Source organism: Python bivittatus, unplaced genomic scaffold (genome assembly GCF_059951505.1).
Source record: "Python bivittatus isolate LINGU-HERP-01145 unplaced genomic scaffold, Pbiv_v1 ctg000700_np1212, whole genome shotgun sequence".
NCBI lineage: Eukaryota > Metazoa > Chordata > Lepidosauria > Squamata > Pythonidae > Python > Python bivittatus.
In genome coordinates, this window is record NW_028277098.1 from 101956920 (window position 1) to 101978865 (window position 21946).

The 21946-nt window shown below is 46.2% G+C and overlaps 1 protein-coding gene across 1 annotated transcript; it reads left to right on the forward strand.

Annotated features, from left to right (window-relative positions):
* The first annotated feature begins 4241 nt into the window (after positions 1–4241).
* Positions 4242–15691, forward strand: LOC148214298 (proteasome inhibitor PI31 subunit-like). The gene is made up of 5 exons (XM_088153979.1): positions 4242–4441; positions 11491–11573; positions 13236–13289; positions 14154–14312; positions 15463–15691. Exons 1-5 carry the CDS (start codon positions 4316–4318, stop codon positions 15512–15514), a joined length of 474 nt encoding a protein of 157 aa, XP_088010105.1. The 5' UTR covers positions 4242–4315; the 3' UTR covers positions 15515–15691.
* Positions 15692–21946: the final 6255 nt, after the last annotated feature.

Genomic DNA, 21946 nt, shown 5'->3' on the forward strand with positions numbered 1-21946 from the left:
CATCAAAACAAAGAAATGACTTGGGTTCCACCTTTCTTGCCATGGAACTTCTGCCAAAGACAGGAGCACAACGCTAAGAAGAACCAGGTTTACTGCGAGGGTCCCTGGGTGCCTGCTTTCCAAGGAAGAGGGACCCCGAACAAGAGAGAGGCAGAGACCCTGATGCACTTGGGGGTGGAGAGGCGGGAAACCCTTGGGATCTGGGCGGCGGGCGAGTTTGGGCCAGGTGTTAAGCAGGGGACAAGTGTTTCTCGACGGCGGAACAGCGAAAGAAATACCACGCTTTTGGAGCAAGGCAGCCGAGGCGAGGGCTGCACTGCCGAGGAGGAGGAGGAAGGTTAAGAAAAGCAGGAGCGTCTAAGCGCGGGATAGGAAGGGAATTCCTGCGGCTTCTCACCTGGTCAACGAGGGCTTCCTCCCCGGACAAACCCTAAAGCGGGACGGGGACGGCCCCTCATTGTCTCCGTGTGGTGGCGCTGAGAGGGCTCTTTCAGCAGCGGAAACACGGTCCTCCTTGGGTCACGCCATCGCCTGGGACTGGTCCTGTTTTACATGTGCAAGTGGGGCGGGGGGGGGCAAGAAACTTCCTCTTCTTACAATTCTGGGCGGGAAATAAGAAACAGAAAGCAAATTATTACTACAGCATTGTTCTTGAACGCAGGAAAACATTTTAACAAGTTGCAAGAACGTTTCCTGCTACATGAACATTTCTCAACCCGTGCTCACAGGCCAAAGACCAGCAGAAAAATTTATACAACCCACATACAAAAAATGCACCGTCATTGTACCCCATCATCAGATTACGATTCTGGCTGTAGCTGAATTCAGTTTAGCTTTTTGGAATTTATAATAAGGAGCCAAGATACCTCTCTCGCTCCTCCTTCTGGCTCACATACATCTTCTCCTTATAAATGGGATTGGGTGGCTATATTAAATCTAATAAATAAAATATTAATAATAATAAACATTGTAGGAGGAGCAAAAAATCAGGCATCCAGAGGCATTTTCCCAACTAATAGGTTTTACTCAAAGGCAAAAGTTTTCATGAGCTGCATCCATGGAGTGGCTAGACTGATACAGGATTTAAATTGGGATGGGGGGAGCAAAAGACAGAAGACAGGGTGCTTTTTTCCACGAGTGACCACTTTGGACTTTTACAGCACTCTTAAGCGAGAGATTGCTGAATTACTTAACCTTAGCTAGTGTCTATGAACTCTGAAAGTTAAATTCTGGAAACGACTAAAATATCCTCTGAGATGAACAAAATCTTACAAAATATCAGCAGTTCAGACACGAGTGCCCACGATATGCGATGTCAGAAGCTGTTGTTTCGCCCTGCTAGGTGAAGATGAGTGCTTCATTAAGCCACCTCAAAGTTTCTGTGGTTCTTCTGCAATTAATTTTTTTGCTTTTAAGTGTAGGCTTACTCTCTTTTCTTGGGCACGAGCCAACATCATTTATTCAGCAAGACTTTTTCTTTGAAACATTACTTAAAGTTATCATTCATGAACCTTCTACGAAAACGTGTGTTTCCCTGTTCCCTCTGCAGTAAACTGTCCTTTTGTGTCCTCGTGCATTGTAACCCGTTAAAAATGTATGGCTCATCTCTGACCGACCGCAGTGTGAATGTTTTGGAAACAGAGGTTCTATTACTGAAGAATTTCAGGATAGCATGACATCGTTCAAAAATACCAGCCATGTGGTGTCTTAGGAAATGCTGATGGCTGTGGAGGTTGGCCCAAATTGCTGTTGCATTAGCTAACTTGCTGTGAGTCAATTCTTTTGCTTACGTTGACATTTCAAGAGAAGGGATGAGTTTAACCCATTCCGTACTGGTGCTGACTTTTAAAGATCTTAAAGATTTAAAGAGTGAGAAAAGTCCAGATAGTGGCCACAGCCGCATGATTGAAGTCCTGACCATTTTTTATGAACGTCATGCATGCAACATATATTAAAAAAGGGGCTGTTGCAGCCACCCTCTGGACTTTATTGGCACCTCCCCCAGACTCCCTGAATACCATTCTGTTTATAATGTATTTCCTATATCGATACATAGTTCCAGGAGTCGGAGTCAGAGTCGGAGTCGAAGGCTTTACGTGCGGACCCCCCGGCCCTGGTTCTGAGTCTGCAGAATACGGTCGCCCCGTGAGCTGCATTCAGCCCGTCTGACCGCAAACCGGGCGGAGCACATGCCGGGATTCATCACTGCCAGCCGGAATCAGCAGGCAACTTTCCAGAGAGAGATACATACATTTTCCTTTTGCTACCGCAGCAATGCCCGGTTGCAGGGAATCCAGCGAAATGCATTTCCGTCCAACCCACCCTGGGCTGGCTTAAACGATCCGACGTGGGGGACGGCGCGCCTCCAGGGACGCATCTCAAATCTCTATAAATTGGGCGGGGCGCAGCGGAGGGCCAGAACGAGACTCGTCCGCGGCAACGGAAAGGTGATCGCGCCCAGGGCCGGGCCGGGCCGGGCCGGGCAGGGGCAGGAGAGCGGCCGGGGGGCCGGGCGGCTGGCTGGGTGGGCGGCGTCAAGGAGGGCAGCGGGGTCCGGCCGGGCACTCGCGCTCTGGCCGATCGGACACCGCTGCAGGCTGCGCCCGGCGAAGGGGACGGGGCCCTGGGAAGGAGTGCAGCTCGGGCACCGGCAGGCGGAACGGGCAGCTGGTCCCGGAGCCCGGCGCGTCTCGGTCTGTGTCCGCGCCCTGGCCCGAAGCGCCAGCGGTGGCCCCGAAGCGCTCCAAGCGCGGCCGCGGCGCTGCGGGGCTTCTGACCGCGGGGAAAGGCGCCCGGCACCCCCCGATGCCGGGCTGGAGGAGGGCAGCGAAAGCGACGCGCCCCTGCTGAGCGCGCCCGTCTCCTCCGGAGGGGAGCCGGGGCTCGCGCGGGAAGGCCTGGGGAGGGGCGGAAGGGGGGCCTCGCTTTCTCCCCCCCGCCCCCCCGCTCGATCTTTTCTGTCGGTGTCAGTGAACGCGCGCGTCTGCCCCCGGGTCCCACGGCTCCCGGCGGTTGACGGGAGTGAGAGCGCAAGTGTGAGGAGCTCGCGATCGAGTCGGGGGTTCTCAACCTTGCCCATTCACCACGTCTGGACTCAACGCCCCGAATGCACGCTGGCTGGGGAATTCTGGGAGTCGAAGTCCAGCTGTCTTCAAGTGGCCGAGATTGAGAAACACTGCTGTGGAGGCATGAAACGTCCCTCCCTCCACGATCTCCGGTGAACGGTGCACAAGGTTGCCCGGCCTTCCAGAGGGAAACTCCCGGCCACCTGCTAAAATACAACCGTCTTTACAGCTCTGCAAAAAAGAGGGCGCCAGACGTGTTTTGGGGATGAGGGGCCCCGGAGTGTGGGGGCCATCCCCAAGCAGGACTGCCTCGGGGCAACTTCCCTTGATTTCTCATGGGGACGGACCCTAAGCCCCTCTCTCTGCCTGCTGGCCCAGGCCTTAGAAATCCTGGTGCCTCGAGGGCAAAGCCAGCCGGTGGAAGGAGGCTTGAAAAAACAGCGTAGCAGCCTGAGAAATGTTGGGGCACCCCCTGCGTCTTCTGGGGAGCCTGGAGGCCTCATCCAGGCCAGGGGATTCTGCCCACGCAGGTTGAGTGCTGACCTGGGGCCCAAAGCGAGTGATGCAGGCAGTTTGCTAGCAGGGCTGCATTTTTAGTCCTTTGGCACCCTTGTGGCTTTTCTTTAATTGGAAGGACAGGTGGGTGCTTGCAGAAGTTAAAGGTAAAATAGGAAGCTCTGTGGGGGAGGTGACATGAGGCCCCCCTCCTGCACTGTGCATTCGTTTGCCTAGTTATTTATTTTATTTCTCTCCTTTTTTCCCCCTCTACTTTCATGGAGAAAATCTATCTGTATGGTTGCTAAGAGTTGACAATGACTTGTTGGCATATAGTCAGTCAATCAGTCAATCAGCTTTTCAACTTAAATAAATCCCAAGACAGCAGATACTCTGTCCTCAGCTTGCTGAAGAACCATTCGTAGGAATTTGGGGCAGGGGGGAATTTCAGGAGAAAGTAGAAAGCCCAGTGAAGTGGAGATTCCTGTCAGATCAGATTTTCTCCACCTGAAGTCCACGTGGGTTGGACCTCCAGTTCCCATCATCATGGCTGGGGATGATGGGAGCCAGCATCCAGCCGATCAGGAGGACACTCGTTTGCAGGAGGCTGGCTGAAGCCCTCCCTAACAACCCGGAGGAGTCCTTCCTGCCACGTCCTCCTCCCCGCCACTTGAAGTGGTACAGTCCTGCCAAATTTGACCTGTACCCCTGCCGGGGTCTTGTTGCAGCCGGGTGCCAATGAGAGGAAGTCGGAAATGCTGCCCCCGGGGTGGAACACGGACAAGGACCTCTACACTCTGCGGTACCGGCTGAAGGACGATTCCCGCGACCTGCTGGTGAAAGCCATTATGATGGACCACAGCATCATTCTCAACGTCATGGTGAGGCTGCTGGGGAGGATGGACTGGGCCTCCTGCAAAGGAGGAGCAATTGTCCTCAGGGATGGAGATGTAACCCAAACCCAACGCTTTAGGGACTGGTCATTGGCAACAAGAAAAATTCTGCTCTGTTCTGAACCCAAAGCAGAAGCCAGAAGGGAGTAAGACATATCAATCAAATCTTTATTATGGTCAGACCAGCATAAGGAAGGTGGGGTACAGTCAATTTAAAATGCATGGAAAATGCAGCGTGGCATGGATGCTATCAACCTGTGGCACTGCTGAGGTGTTATGGAAGACCAGGATGCTTCAATAGCGGCCTTCAGCTCCGCTGCATTGTTCGGTCTCATGTCCCTCATCTTTCTCTTGGCAATGCCCCATAGATTCTCTATGGGGTTCAGGTCAGGCGAGTTTGCTGGCCAATCAAGCACAGTAATCCCATGGTCACTGAACCAGGTTTTGGTACTTTTGGCAGTGTGGGCAGGTGCCACGTCCTGCTGGAAAATGAAGTCAGCATCCCCATAAAGCTTGTCTGCGGAAGGGAGCATGAAGTGCTCCAAAATCTCCTGGTAGACAGGTGCGTTGACCCTGGACTTAATGAAGCACAGTGGACCAACACCAGCAGATGACATGGCTCCCCAAATCAACACAGACTGTGGAAACTTCACATTGGACTTCAAGCATCGTGCATTGTGTGCCTCTCCATTCTTCCTCCAGACTCTGGGTCCTTGGTTCCCAAATGAGGTGCAAAAGTTGCTCTCATCAGAAAAGAGGACTTTGGACCACTGGGCAACAGACCAGTTCTTTTTTTCTGTAGCCCAGGTAAGACGCTTCTGACGTCGTTTGTTGTTCAGGAGCGGCTTGACGAGGAATACGACATTTGAAGCCCATGTCCAGGATCTGTCTGTGTGTGGTGGCTCTTGATGCACTAACTCCAGCCTCAGTCCACCCCTTGTGAAAGTCCCCAACACTTTTGAATGGCCTTTTCCTGACACTCCTCTCCAGGCTGCGGTCATCCCTGCTGCTGGTGCTCCTTTTTCTACCACACTTTTCCCTCCCACACAACCTTCTATTGATGTGCTTTGATACAGCACTTTGGGAACATCCAACTTCTTTTGCAATTACCTTTGGGGGCTTTCCCTCCTTATGGAGGGTGTCAGTGATGGTTTTTTGCACAACTGTCAGGTCAGCAGTCTTTCCCATGCTTGTGATCCTACTGAACCAGCCTGAGAGACCATTTAAAGGCTCAGGAACCCTTTGCAGGTGTTATGGATTCATTAGCTGATTAGAGTGGGACATTTTGAGCCTGGAATATCGAACCTTTTCACACTATTCTAATTTTCTCAGATTGTGAATTTGGGGTTTTCATAAGCTGTACGCCATAATCATCACAATTATACCAAAGTAAGGCTTGGCATATCTCGCTTTGCATGTAATGCGTCTATCTCATATATTGGTTTCACCTTTTGAGTTGCCTTACTGATATAAATGAACATTTGCACGATATTCTAATTTTTTGAGTTTCACCTATAAACTTAGAAATGTCGCATTGCCATTGTTTAAAGGGTGCTTCTGAAGTCAATATTGGAATTGTCTGGAAAAGATATAGAATTTGTGGCAAAATATTCATTTTAATCACCGATATTCTTCCTAGTAATGACAATTGTAACTTTTCCCATCGGTCTAAATCTTTTTTAATATCTGTCCAGAGTGGAACATAATTATTCTGAAATAAACCAGCATTCTTAGATGTCAAATATACTCCCAGGTATTTTATTTTTTTCTCTATTGTAAATCCAGTTACTGTAGTTCATTCAGTTTCTTCTGTTGATGAAAATCCATTTTTTTAGTTAAAACCATTGGTTTTTTGTATGTTTACTTTGAACCCTGCTAGCGACCCAAAGTATCAAAGCTACTTGTTTTTCATAATGTTGTTCCAGGTATTCTAATATATCTAAAACATTTCAGATGTTATCTCTAATTTGTCTTTTTGGTAAAAATCCTGCTTGATCCTGATGGATAAATTTTACAAGAATATTCTTCATTCTTTCCGCTAGAATTGTTGTAAATATCTTATAGTCATTGTTCAATAGAGATATTGGTCTATAATTCTTTGTCAGGGTCAGATCCTGTTGATCTTTTGGAATCAAGGTAATATGGGCTTCTTTCCAGGATTCTGGCATTACACCTGTGTCCAAAATTGAATTCATAGTCATTTGTAAAGGAAGGCAAAGTTCCTCCTCAAAATATTTATAGTAAGCCGCTGATTAACCATCTGGGCCAGGTGCTTTTCCACAATTAATTTTCTTAAAGGCAGTTGACATTTCCTCTAATGTTATGTGATCATTAAGTAATTTTCTCTGTCGATCAGTAAGAATAGGTAATTTTTGTTTAGACAGATATTTATCAATATCATCTAAATGAACATCTTGTTTTTTATATAATTATGAGTAGTAGCAGAAAAAGGCCTCTTGAATGCCTGCATTATCCATTAAAGTCTTCCCATCGTGTTGTATTTTAGAAATTAATCTTTTCTGTCGTTGTTTACGCAGTTTATAAGCTAGCCATCTACCTGATTTATTCGCAAATTCAAAATATTTCTGTTTCGTAAATTTCAGTTGAGTTTCTAATTCCTGTATCATTAACATTGGCATTTGTTTTTATAAAAATTTAGTTTGTGTATTCAAAGCCTCATCCAGTGGATTGTTTCTCATCTCAATCTCTTTATTTTTAATTTCATCTAAAATCAGTTGCATCTTCTCTTGTTTTTTTCTCTTCAACTGGGCATTATATTGAATGAAATAACCTCTCATATAAGCCTTGCTAGCATCCCAAACAGTCTGTGTATTAGTGCCTTCGTTCATATTCAGTTGAAAAAACTCTCTTATCTTTTTTTTTACAACTATCTACTATTTCATTTTTCCGTAAAATTGTCTCATTTAATCTCCATCGAAATGTACTCTTTTTCCCTTTAATAGCGTGAGAGGAAAATTTCAGTAGCCTTCTATATGTTTTAATATTAGTTTTGATTGTGTTTGATAAAGCCAGGTCAGCTTCTTGTGACCTGTAGGGCAACGCCAGGAAACGTCAAATGCAAGACTAAGCAACTTGCTGATGGGAATAGAACAGGAAGGTATGGTAAAATTAGCACCAAGGACGTTACGAATCAGTTGCTAAACCTAGGAGTCATGTCTGAGGTTTGTGGTTTTAAAGGATAAAAAGGATTGCAACTGAGGGGGTCGGGACCATTTTGGTCAAGCTGTTTACCTGACGGCTCGATTAAAATGGTCACGACATTGCAATGTGAATCTAAGTGAGTACCTTGTATGCTATTGGTTGAATTTTACTTGCTTGTTGAACTAACATTTAATAAAGCTTTTAGAACTTTGAAGTGACTTGTTTTATGGTGTGTCTGCCTCCCGTGTTTAATGTGGTTTTTCCCCTGACAATAGTCAACTTAACAGGATTATGGTCTGAAAAAATCTTAGGTAATATTTCAACTTTAGTAACGTCCGTCATCAGAGTTTTAGAAATCAAAAACATATCTATTCAAGAGAAGGACTTAAATCTCTCAGAATAATATGTATATTCCTTAGAATTTCCATTTAAAAGTCTCCAAATATCTTGTAAATCCAACATGTCTTTCAAATTAAAGAATGTTTGGGGTAATTTTCCTTGTTTAAGTCTCAGCCCCTTTGGGGACTATTTGTCTTCCATTGGAGAAATCACCCCATTCCAATTACCCATAAGGGACCAATTCTCGTATTGTAAGTCCATCAATTTGTCTATTAAATTTTTATAGAATATCCCTTTATCAACATTTGGGCATACAGTCCAACAACTAGTGTTTTGACCCCTTGTATACTAATTTCAACTGCCACATATCTTCCTCCATCATCAGTCAAAATCAATTGTGGATTCAATTTTGATTGTATGTACAAAACAACTCCTTTAGTTTTTTTGGTCCAGCCGATATAAATTCTTCTCCAATTTGTTTCCAAACCAAGTACTTAATGTCTTTTTTACAAATATGTGTCTCTTGCAGACAGATTATATCCAAATTCAGTTTCTTTAAAAAGTGAAAAATTTTCTTTCTTTTTTGAGGAGCATTTGCTCCATTTATATTCCAGGTTAAATATTTGTAATCTATAAGTATATTTGTATTAGAGTCTTTTATAATCCACTCCAGAAGCCCCAAATTTTGTTAAATCCACACTGGTTTCGATGTCTTCTGTAGTCTTTTCTTTTTCTTTGTCTTCTATTTCTTTATGGGTATTGCAAAAGTCTGCCTTATATTTTTCCAAAAAGGCTTCTGCCTTTAAAATAAAATTTATTCTAAATCTTTGCTCTTTATACATAAAAGATACTCCTTCTAATCTCTCCCATCTGAAAGAAATACCATGTTGCTTTAGTTTATCTGTGAAGGAGTAATCCTTTCTTTTTCTCAAGATTCTTAAAGGTATTTCTTTTAAGATAATCACCTTTTTACCTGAGATACGCAATCCATCATTATAATGTTTTTTTCAAAATTTGTTCTCTTAGGACCTTCCATACAAAGTGAATTAGTATATCTCTTGGGACCTTTTTTTCTCTAGCATAACGTGAATTGACTCTATAGATTTTGTCTATTTCAGAGTCTAAATCTTGTTCCTCCATCTTTAAAAATTGTGCTAATGCGGTAATAATAGATTTTCTTACATCTTCCCCAGGATTTTCTGTTACTGATCTCAATCTCAAGATGAATTCTTTCTCCCTCATTTCTGCTAATGCAACAGCATCCAGATTTAGATCAATATCTTTAGTGACTGCTTCTGACTTAATTTCTAACAACTGTACCTGTCCTTGAGTATTCTTGAGATCAGTTAACAAATTATCCACCACATCCTTCACTTTCTGAACCTCATTTCTAAATTCTTGAGTCAATTCCTTCTTTAAATTGTCTATTTTTTCATTCATTTTTGTGTCTCTTTGGTCCGTCTGGTGGCTTAAGGCAGTGATTGCATCTAGTACTTTTTTCATATCTCCACCCCCTCAGCCGGTTCTATAGAAGTTCTTGTTGATTCTCTTTCCTTTTCTTTATCCTTCTTCCCTCTTGAAGCCACTGTAAGCAGTACCAAGTTCAATATCTTCAAAGAACAACAATTATAATCCAATAGCAACAGCTTTCTTCCAAGTTCTCTAACGACACAGCAGTTATAATCCCAACTATAGAGAGCTGTCTCTTATTGTTCCCAAATATAGATAATAAAATATATAAACAATTCTCAGTTCTCAAGCTTTTAAGTTCAACATGAAGAAAAGGGAAAACTCAGCTATAAAAATCCAACAGCAGATTCATAGTCCAATATACGTTTATAAGCCAAAAAACAAAAACAAAAAAGGAAAAAATTATAATCCCATAAAAAAGGCAAACCATTAATGATTTATAAAATCCTCTATTTAAAATCCATAAAGCATTTCCATATCATAGCAAAGTCCATTTGTCAGTTTCCACCCATGACATTCCATGACAGAGAATAAAAAAGTAACTCACCAGCATCTGAAAGTGTAGTCCAGAGATAGATCTTAGATATTAATAAAACAAAAAAAGAAAAAATAATAATCCAAAGAGGAGGAGAGTAGAGAGACCCCGCCCTCCCTCTTCTAAAGTGATCTAAGACACCGGACTGCGGTGCTAATGTCTCTCATTCATGAGGCTCTCTGCATTTGTAAAGCATGATGGAGTTCCCAGCCACCTTCGCTGTTCTACTCACCGGTTTTCCCGGGGTGGAGACCAGGAAAGGCGGGAGGAACAGCGTCCGGGGCTCTCGTGGTTAATCTTCCGAACCCCAGGGGAGTATTTTGGTGGTCTTCTCTCCTCTAGACCCACCGCTGATCAAATACAGCTCGGGCGCCCCTGGAGCTCCGAGAAACACGTCAGCGCGCTGTCCTGTCCGGGTGGAAGTCCGGAGTGGATGTTTTTAGGGCTCTTATCTGCAGGTTGTGGCCGTTCGTTACTTTCCTAGTGATGAGTCATGGACCAACAGGTCTTTAAAGACTCTGACAGGTTGGATGCAATGAGTCTGGCATAGGAATTTGATCATTTGTGTGAGTCTGGTGGGTGAGTCTGACATCTGCCAAGTCACCCCACTGTTCTCCAGTGCCTGGCAAACCTGCTGGGCTTCAGTGGCACCAGCTCCTAGACAATCAGGGGTACAGTTTGGAGCCACTGACAGCTTGGGTACCTGTGGGGGAGGCCAGGGAGGGCAAGTGACATCATATGCATCATGATTACGGTGACCATACACTCCTTTATTTCAGAAAGCTGTCTTTTAGATTGATTGACTTTTCAACAACTCACTTTGGTCCTTTATTCTGGGCATTTAACTTTTACTGCACAAATGGTCTTTCAGATTCATGTGACCAATACGGAAATTGAATTGTCTTTTCAAAATTAATTACATAAACGGTTTGATTTTAGATATTTTTATTCGAATATGTGTTTATGTAAGTTTTCCTTGGTTTGGCTCTTGAATTTTCCTTTGTAAAGCAAAGTTATAAATGTAAACAATTAAATTGTTTTATCGTTATCAACCTCTTTCAGATCTGCCCCTTTTTCAGGTTTGTCCTTTATTTTTTCCGAGAAAATATGGTCACCGTAATCATGGTGTGAGTTCCGCTAGTGAGTCCCACTGAACGTGGGGGGTGGGGGGGAGATTCCACTTTCGGTGTCCTGGGCTGGGTCCTAGCCAGTCAGGGCTACAGCATGGCACCTCTGAGGCGTGTGTGCCCCGCAAAGCCTTGGAGAAAAAGACCTGCCCGGCAGATCCAGATGGTCTTCTTCTGCCTTCTGCTCTCTCTTGGACCATAAACCCCATATTCCCTCTGAGTTTGCCATCTTGGCTGTGGATGATAGGAGTTTCTTTCACTGCTCTTGCGATTAAGGGGGGCTAAAGGCATGCCAAGTCAGGGTCTAGATTGACCTTCCTGCTGCTCCCCCTCCTGGCATCTCACCGCCCTGCGGTTGGGGTTCACCTTCATGGCTCAGGGTTGCCTCGATCCGTCTCTTCCAGGATCCCAAAACACAGAAAGTGGCCGATTTAACTTTGAAAGTGACCGACTACGTTGACCCAGAACATCTGGCAGATTTCGACAAGTAAGTGGAGTTCTTTCCAAATATCTAAGGGGGGTGCTGAAAAGTGTAGGTTGCCATAAAATGGGGCCCTTTCGCAAACTGTCTGATTTGCGTTTCTAGGATCAGTCCAGTGTATGTGGGAAAGACCTTGAGAGACGCTGCCTAGGGAGTGGTCGGATAAGAGGCAGCATAGCCCACAGCTGCATAATGGGTGCAGAAAGCGGCTCAGAAGGGACCCTCCCTAACGTCTCGGGCTGTAAAGGGGGTGGGTGGGAATTGTACTTTCAGACTTGCAAGTTTCTGTTAATGTAGCTCTACAATAACGTAGAATTAGTTTATCTGGTCGTGTTTCCTGCCTGGTCTGCCAGGTGAGGCTGACAGTAAGCCATGATGAACTACTGGCTGTGTTCCCACAACACACTTAAGCAGGTCAGTTAAAGATCAAATGGCTTCAGTGGCAAATCATGCTAACCTTGATCAGGGTTAACCTTGGTTAGATTTTTGGTTAACCATTTTAGCTTGCTGTGCTTACTCAGCCTGGTTAGTTCATGATGCAGTACCTGTGTTCACATGATATATTTAAGCAGATCAGATCAGAATCTAGTGGCTGCACTCACACAACATGCTAAGCTTGATCAGGGTTAACTTGGTTAGATTTATGTGGGTTAGCTTGCTGTGTGAACCCAGCCCACACTATCGTTTGCGATTCATTGTGTAACCCCAAAAAGTGGGATAATGGCATGTTATCTGAATGCATCCATGTAAAATCCTTCTATGATGGTTTGTAAATCAAGGCCTGTAACTTACTGTGTTGTGTGATCTGAGGTAAAGTGGAGCCGGCTAGGTGTGGTCTGTTGGACAAGCCATGGCTTAGCCTAAGGGATGACGCCTGTCCCCAACTTCCTTCCTTTTTCGGGACCTTTTAAGCCACCTCTGAAAATAATGGCCAATGTTATGAGTTCCCATGAGGATGTACCTTCACATTTAACGGACATTCACAAATAGCAGACTTTCCCCGAGGTCCACTAAATGAGCTTTCAGTCGCCGAAAGAGCAAGGAGCAGCTTCAAAGAAGCCCACCCAAAAGAGAGCCGCCCTTCTCTTGGGATCCGAAGAAGATTTCAGACCAAGAGTTTCCCATCATGCATTTTCCGCTGAAAGAGTGATGGGAGTGGAATTTAGCTGGGGGAATAACTTTCCTTCTACCTGTTGCTTAGTATTTTCTGTATGGCTCTCGGTCATAGAAGAGCGCAGTTTAATCGTGTTGGTGGGGTTGTAATGGGAGAGGTAATCCAACAGGTCAAGGCAGGGTTACGTCCTGAGGTTATACAGTTCACACAACATATTAGGCTAACTAAAAGGAGGTTGGATAGTTTGTGGCTGAGTGCATGCTGGAAAACCAGCTCTTATTTTGCAGGACTCTATGAATTAAAGCCGTGATGTTAAGTTGTCATCTGGTTTATCACTTTGGGTATGGCGTGTTTCTTTAACACTGCAATTGTGTTTGGTTAACATGCGTTGAGGGTTAGCGTGTCAGGTCAGTCCGACCAGCAAGCCGCCTACAGGCCGGGTATATCGAGCTCTGGGTGCCAGGGAGGGTCTCAACTTCACCCACTCCAGGGTTAAAAGGAAGCGTTGGGTAGATCTGTTGCTGGTACTAGAGTGAAAATGAGTTCTGTTTCAGGTCAGGCCCACTGGAGCCATTTGATATTGGCAGTCAAGACCTAGACCCTTTGGGGTAAGTCAATCCCTTATTTCAACGATTTTCTTTTTTACAATTCATCTAGAGCAGTGTCCCTCAACCTCAGCAACTTTAAGATGTGTGGACTAACTCACAGAATTCCCAGGGCTGGCTGAGGAATTCTGGGAGTTGAAGTCCACACATTTTAAAGTTGCCAAGGTCTGATCTTGTCAGGTGTAGCCCAAAGAATTCCAAGAGACAATGCAAATTCAGTTCTGTGTTTATTAGCTTCAACCTCTATCTCCCCAGACTGAACCCTAGCTCCCAAGCCAGCCAGCCACAACACCGTGAATTCCTTAGGGGGGCACCAGTCTCATCCTCTTGAACTTCCCACACTCTTGCAGTGAACTAAGAACACACTTATCTCGCTGAGCCTGGCCTTCATAAGTCCATTCCATCACAGATCTGTAGACTTCCCAACGCTGGTGTCCTCCAGATACGTGGGGTTCCAGCTCCTATTTTCTCCAACCAGCCTGGGAGGCCCCGATCAGACGTTGGGTGTGGAAGTCCTGTGCAAGGAAGCAGTAGGCCAAAAGCAGAGCCAAGTGAGGGGGTCCAGTTGCGCAAGTTGATTTGTACTTGATTATCTTCTGTAGGCACGTGAAGAGAACAGGGCAGAAAACCAAGTCTACTCCTTAAAAAAGAAAAATTAAAAACTACCTTGTGGCAGTGAGTTCCATAAGGTGGATGTATGTAAAGAGGTTTGTCCTTTCATCAGTCCTGACCTGCTGACCACCTTGGTGGACTAACCCAGAAGCTTTGAAAGGGGGAGAATCTTCCCTGCTTCCTTGGGTGGATTAGCGACAAATCCATCATTGTCCTGATCTGAGATCTGCATTCACACGTGATTCTCTTCCTCAGGGGTCGAGGAGGGGGAATGATCTTTGACCCGCTTCGATCAGGATTTCGGAATCCGGTTCTTGACCCCTCTTCCGGGCTCCCCAGCAGACTCCCCCCTGGTTCCGTTCCTCCAGGGGCCAGGTTTGACCCGTTTGGACCCCCAGGGGCCAGCCGGGGCAGGTGAGTATTGAGGAGACACTGCCACGTGGGTTGCTGGAAAACTGAATCTGCAAAATGTATTTCTTCCGCACTTGCTGAGAATCCCCAACACATTGATGCACGGGTGGTGCATCTTCTGCTCAGGGCATTGGACCATGGGACCTAAATTTCCCATGGTCCCTCAGTTGCCAGAAAATGCCAGCCCCCAGAGGGAAATGTTCACATGACTTTAGAAATTTGGATGGGAGAAAAACAGGGGAGTTGTGCTGGTGCCATACTGAGCCTGTCATAAGCTGGGTCACCGTTTGGCCTGGTCGTGGACCAAGCATAAAAGCATCCCACCCAAACTGAGAAACTTTGCAAACACCCTGATTCCAAATTTCTCTAGGATTGGAGAGCTGTAGAAATCACAATAAAATAATAAACACTCTGAAACCATGACCATGTCATTGAAAGGCCACTTGCTGTCCATGTTTTGGAAGCAAAAACCCACTGAAAAAGTACAGGGTGTTGTCTTCTGGAACTGCCGGACAAGACGGGGTCACAGTTACCTTGGGGGGCAGCATGTTCCGTACTGTGGGGGCCACCACGGGGCAGGCCTGCTTCCTGGTCCCTGCACACCCTCTCTCACTGTCCCAGTAGGACGGGGAGAATCCTACTGAGCAAGGAGCCCCTGGGATAACCCCCTGCCACGTTGGCTCTTAGAGGTCATACCCAGCACTCAGAACTGGGACCCCGAACCTACTGACAAGCAGGGAAGGGGCCACAGACGAGGCACAGCTCTGTGAGAACAGGCTTTCCTACTAGCTAGTGCATTCTCTACCAGTTGCAGCTTCTCAGTCTTCAAAGGCAGCCCCACATTATGGGAGTTACAGTAGTCTAGGCTGCCAGTGATGAGGACATGAGTCACTCTTGTACGTTTCCTGAGCCAGGGACCAATTGGCCTATCAGGGAACTGGGCAAAGACCCTCCTCCCCACAGCCACAGCCTCTACCTCCTGTTCCATTATCACAATGTTACGTTCTTATTAAACTGATACGCAACCAGGTAAGGGCTATAGTTCTGATGATAAGGGTGGGAGTTCCCACCGCTAAGCCTTCCTGGTTCCTTAATCCTAGAATTAATTTTAATTGCAGAATTAAACTTAAACCATTCTCCGTTCCTCTTTCAGGCCTAACCCTGACCACCTTCGCCCTCCCGACTACGACGATATGTTCATGTGACAACGGCCAGGCTTCCTCGCCTCTTTCCTGGCTGACCGACGCCTGACACTTACCCAAAGTTGGCCTTTTCTGCACTGATTTCTTTTTCTGCCCCACTACTGCTTGGTCCCCCTCCTATAAACCAGAAGAGGCAACAGCACGCAGTTGACCTTTCAGCCTCTGCCTTTCTGTCTTTTTTCCCCCAGAGTGTTACTTTTGCTCCTTCGCTGGACTTAAGTCCGGTGAAGCACAGCTGTGTGCTCCGAGAACAGCTGGCGTGGCCTTGAAAGAGTAGAGTTTTCAAAAGCTGAGAGCAAAGGATCCCAATTTAACTGACCTAATTGATCAAATCTGGATACACAGCTGGGAGTCTGGTTGCTAATACATGACATTCTAGATCAGTATTTTTCAATACTTGGCAATTTTAAGATACGTGGACTTCAATTCCCAGAATTCCCCAGCTAGCCATACTGGCTGGGGAATTCTGGGAATTGAAGTCCACACATCTTAAAGTTGCCAAGGTTGAGAAACACTGATCTGGATGCATAATAATTTTGAATGTTTGAATTCGGTTCCCTTTCCTCTGCTTCTGCCTTCCGAGCTGATTCCCCCCCACCCCGACAAGACTTTATCCATCTCTGTTCTAGTGGTTCAAACGGAGTAAATTCAATATCCAGGCACAGGCTTAGAAAAAGGAAACAAAATTACAAACAGAAAAAAAATAAATAACAGGAGCACAAAATCATTATGCACTTAATTGAGGATGTGGGTTAATCATTTAGTTTATTCCTCCACTTGGTGCCATCCAAACTTTTGTCCCCAAATTGGCAAATTGGTTGATTTGGGAGGAGTTTTAGCAAGTTCCTCCCCTCCCTTTCGGGAAGATTCTACAGGGTCAAAAAAGTCAAAAGGGCAGCTGCAGTTTCACAATCAGAGCACCACCCCTGTTTTATGTGCAACACACCAAAATGGGTGGTGTTTTAATCACCCAAGTGCAATCACCATCTTGACCGAGGACACCCTTGCATTCAGCCATACCCATTTCCAGAAACCATATCAGAAAGTGAATGAAAGGTGAACTGCTCCTGTCTGTGCTCCTGCGCTCTGAAGATGCCGGTCACAGGTGCTGGCGAAACGTTAGGAAACAAGACTTCAAGACCACGGCCACACAGCCCGGAAGACCCACACCAGCCATCGTATGCTGGCCGTGAAAGCCTTCGACAATACAAAGGTGTTAAACCTAGACTGTTTAGTTCATTGCAAATTTGGGTATTTTGTTGGCTTTACAGAATCCATAACCAGAATTTCTACTCATCTGGGGGTGGAAGGTAGGTCATGGCAGATCCTTCCATTGCTTTCCTCTCTCGCTTGGGCCGCTGTCTAAGAACTAAGCGCGTGTTGGAGCACCTGATTTGTCACAAATGGATCCCCGTGAGGAGCTCAGATTCTTCAAATAGTTGCAGGCGTTTGCCAAGAGAGCAGAAAAGGCTATTGAATTTACTCTCTATGAATTAATTCTGTGCTTTAAATATGGAAGGAATGAAATCTCTTAAGCATTCTGAAGTTTAAAATCTTTCCCCCGCGTTCAGGACAGAATCTCCCAACATTGCCAAATTTTGTGAGAAATAGAATGCCAAAATCTATACAAGTATTTAATCCAAAATCGAACCACTTTTTTCAAAACATGAGGCTCTCTGACGCCCATGAACAGTATAAAATAAAAGACCTTCAGAAAACTGCACAACCTGTTCTTATCTGTTGTTCTCATGGGGGCCCATTGGTCTCAGGGAATAGAGACAGCTCAAGAAGCCTTGAGAGGTTTATAAAATCAATTAGCCATATTCTGAAACTGCAGCAGGGTGTCAAGGCCCTAACTATGGGTTGCTTTCGTAAACTGAACAATGTGGAACCACAGTCTTTGTTTCCTTTCTTTCTCTTTCTGCATTATAGCAATAACTGGGAATAGGAGCACAAAAGTTTTTGTTTTCTGGGCTAAAAGCCCATGCTTAGCTTTTGTAAGGGGCAAGTTCCAGGGCACATTAAGACTTGAAAGAGGGCCCTTGTCACTGCAGTGAGGTTTCTTGGCCTTGGCCTGGGCTCCTACTGTTCTCTCTACCTGTGTCACAACCCAGATTCAGGACTCAGATTCAGATTCTGAAGAATCTGCTCTAGCTGAACCTGTGGAATGTCAGCCTCAGGAGACACCAAGCCAAGAATCTCATGAGGCTGATCCAACACAGGTACCACCTGGACAGCTGGAGCAGTCAGATGGGGAAGATGACACCAGACTTCCCAGACCCCAGACCAGGCAAGTAGAATGAAGAGCAGAGCAACATCAGTCTATGAGGCTTCTTGCCAAGTTAATTAGTGATAGCTAGCTGCAGCCTGATTTAGGACCCATGCTCCCTTTGCTGGAAACAACAGCTGATCTCCAGCTCTTGGGTGATGTTCTTGTGAATCCTGCTTGTGCTTGAAACCTTGAACCTCTGATCTCTGGACTGGCTGACAACCCTGACCTGGCACTCGGAACCCCGGATTGGAGTTGGACTCTGCTGCATCCTCCTATTAAAAAGGGACTCTTCCAGCCAGCTTGTTTGTTTCCAATAGAGGCGAATATGTGTAACTCAGGGTTGAACTATGGAGTCTTGTTTACACTCTCTGCTTGTTTTTCTTCAGTTTTGAAATAAATTTCTATTTTCATAGCAACCATGTTTGAGTGTATGTGATTGAAATCTGAAGCAGGACAGCCTTCTCAATCATGGCACGTATCCTCTGGAATGATCGCCCCCCGCCCCCCCCCGGAGAGTCTAGCCTGGCCCCATTAGTCTTTTGGAAGGCTTGGAAGACCCAGATGCTGGGGCCAGGATGTTGATGAGCTCATCCTGTGAGATGTAGGATATGTTGGTGCACCCCAGTGGTGTGTTTAGTTGTGATTTGGAGTCATTTTCATAGGGTTGCTCATATTTTGTTTGATTGCTGTTCACCACCCTGAGTCACATTTGTGTAAGTTGGGCAGTCATATAAATCCAATAAGTAAATAAAAGCCAGTCATCTTCTAAAGGAACATCAAATATCTCTTCCATTAGACTCAAACTGTTTGGAGCTCAAATGCTCTCCATGTTGTTTTCAGGGTCTCCAAGGAAAGGACCAAAGTCTCATTAAGATTTAAGATTTAAGTTTGACTCAACTTGAGTACTTTTAACTCACTCAACTTTTCTTGAGAACCTGTAATGGTACGTGGGAATGACCTTGGGAGACTGGGCAAAGAGTTACTGCCTAGGGAATGGTCAGATAAGAGGAAGCGTAGCCCACAGCTGCATAGTGGGTGGAGCAAGAGGCTCAGGAGAGACCTTTTCTAAATTATCGAGCTAAATTAAATTAAACCCTAAATCTGGGCAAACAGAACACAACACCTAGGTTCATATAACCTATACCCAAACAAAGCATACAATGAACTAAAGTGAGGACCTGATTCACACAACATACCAAGGATGTCTGCAGGAGGGTCAGAAAAGTCAACAGGGTGGTCACAACTATGTGATTGAAACCCTGACCCTTTTTACGTGCATGTAAAAAGGGGTGGGGCTTTAATTGCATGGTTGTGGCTGCCATGTTGACTTTTTTGACTCTCCTCCAGACAGCCCTGCAACCTGTTCAGACACAGGCTGGGCTCCCACCACACGTCGAATCACCATCTTCTTCTAACGCAACGTAGCGTGTTGCAGCTACAGCCTTTCCATTTCAAAGCCTATTCCAACAACCCTGGTTCTTCTGCGTATAATCCTTGGGGCCTCCTTTAGGGATAATATGGTAAAACATGGCTGGCTGGGGAATTCTGGGAGTTAAAGCCCACATATCTTAAAGTTGCCAAGGCTGAGAAACGCTGCATTAAAGTCTCCAGATAAACAGCTTTCCGTTCCTAATGCGGAGCCCAGCCTCACTCTTTGTCAATAAAAGGAGCTTCCTGCACTCCGTCCTCTCTAATAGCCGAATCTTTTCAAAAAGGCTTTTAATCTTAGAGTGAAAGCAATGATGTCTGCTCCTTGGGGGATAGCCTGCACACTTGCCAAAGATGGTGCACAGGAGGTGCTGGGTGGAGGCCAAAGATGGGTGAGACCTGAAGCATCTCAGGAAGTTCCTCCAAGGCTGATCGCCTTTTGCAATCTGGCGCTCTCCAGACTGGCTCTGCTTGGAAGTCTGGACCAGGAGGGGTCATCGTGGCTTGTCTGAAAGGGATCAGATTAAGGTAAGGTGACCTAGCATTCTTGGACTACTTTGTACGACCCCAGCTGGAAGGTCAATGTCTTTAGTAGGGAGCTGGCCCATTCCTACGTTGGTTCAAGGTCAAGGTAGAGCAAAACAAGGAAGTATTTTAGTCACCCTCTGGGGAAGGCAGGCAGTGTATAAATTTAATAATGGTAAATAAAAATAAAAGTACAAGAGCACAATCCATACCTATTCCTCCTATGGGATGCTCTCAGTCCACCAGCCTTCCCTAGCTTTGCAGAAGGCCTGTATTTAAGACAGGGAGGCAAACAGAACACACACACTCCCCTCTCTCAAGCCGGATTCCTACCCATATCTAGAAATTACGCCAGCCCTGGAATCAAATCCCAAAGACTGCACAGCATGATGGGCCAGGAGGCCTTGCTGCTGACAGTGACTCCCGCCCTTGTTACGTCCATTCAGATTACTGCAACGCACTCTACACGGGGCTGACCTTGAAGTGTCCTCGGAAGCTGCAGCTGGTCCAGAAGGCCATGGGGCGGGCGCAGTTTTGGGTGCTCCATGATATGCCCACGTGGCACCTCTGGCCCATGAGCTGCACTGGCTCCCCGTAGGCTTCTGGGTGTGATTCCAGGTGCTGGTTGTTGTGGGCATGGGATTATATCTGGTGCTACCCCTTTGTTCCCCCCAAAAATAACGACTGCAGTTTTTCTTGTAAAGAAAAGCAGAAATAACGTTTACTCACATGAAGTGCTTTTCTTTCTTTTCAGAACAGCAGTTACAGTAGCAAGAAATAAACAAACAGCAAATTTAAAGTATTAACTGGTTGATAAGACTAGGCCATACGTTAGGCCATACTTTATCTCTGAGCTGAAGAGCTCAGACATGTGCTTCTTCTTCGTGGCATGGTGCAGGAGGAAGAGGGACGTGGCCTCACAGAGTCACCGCCTCCTTCCACGTGTCCATCTAGGAACACAGGATCTGTGAGGTTTGACTGCATTTTTCCCACAGTTAAAACTTAGACGCCCTGCGGGGCATAGCGTAGGGCTGTGTGGGGGACCGTCTGTCTGTCCTGTTCCAAGGTAGCAGCTGCAGCTGCCAAGCAGCAGAAGACCAGAGAGCAGACGAATTGCAAAAGGAAGACCCAGCAAGTAAGGTACCGTTGGTCGTCCAGAAGCAAAAGAGTAGTCTAGTTACAGTGCCCAAAGTCACGAAGCCAAATCAGGTAGTCAGCCAGTCCAGAAGTCAGAAATTGGGGATCTACCCGAGACACGAGCTCAGTTTTCAAAAGGTGGTTTCCCAGCCGAAAGGGAAGGTAAAGCAAGCTGTCTGAATGTCTCCGCTGCAAGGGGCTGCAGGGATTCAGGCCTCCCCCTTCTCCTGGTGAGGAGTCCCCTGGACTGGCACTGCTCTGCTCGCCTCTGCGTGCATCTGGATCTGGGCCTTGGGGGTCGGGCCTCGCCATCTGACGGCTCCAGCTGATCAGGAGAGGCCCGTGGCCAATCCGCCTCAGATGGATCGTGGCTTCGTGATTCCTGAGGCCGACATTCCACAGGCTCAGCTGGAGCAACGTTCTCAGAGTCAGAGTCAGACTCTGGATCGTGGCTCATGACGCCGTCTCCCGTGGTCTCTGCTCATCTCTCCAAAGCTGGCGGGCAGGGGGTGTCCCGAGTCCCGTCTGTTCATCAGCACCGTCTTGCTGGACCTCAGAGTCATGCCCTCTCAGTGGCAGTGCCCGCCCTGTGGGACAGCATCTTCCTGGAGATCGGGGTGGTCCCAACCCTCTTAGCCCATCGCAAGGCCCGGGTGCTTCTTTCCCCGGGCATTTGGGTCAGGTGGCTAGATGAACGTGGCTGTTGTCGATATGCCTTTTTTTCCTGTTAGTGGGGTTATCATTTATCCTTGGACCTGGGATTATACGGGGTGGGTTTCTGTGTTTTTAAGCCTTCTACCCCGTCCAGAGTCCCCTGTGTGAGATGGGCGGCCGTATCGATCATATAACTAAATCGAAATAAATAAATAAATGGTGGTGAGGACGATGGTGATGCATATCTAGGATTTTCTGGAGTGCTCGTATTTCTGCCCAGTTTTGAAACCAAAAAAGCATGCAAATAAATCGTAAAGAAGTGAAATGCTATTCTTTCATCACAGCAGCATTCGGCAGACTTTTCTGGGTGGACCCGGAAGAACATAATTCGAATATTCCCATCTTCTTTGCTAAGACCG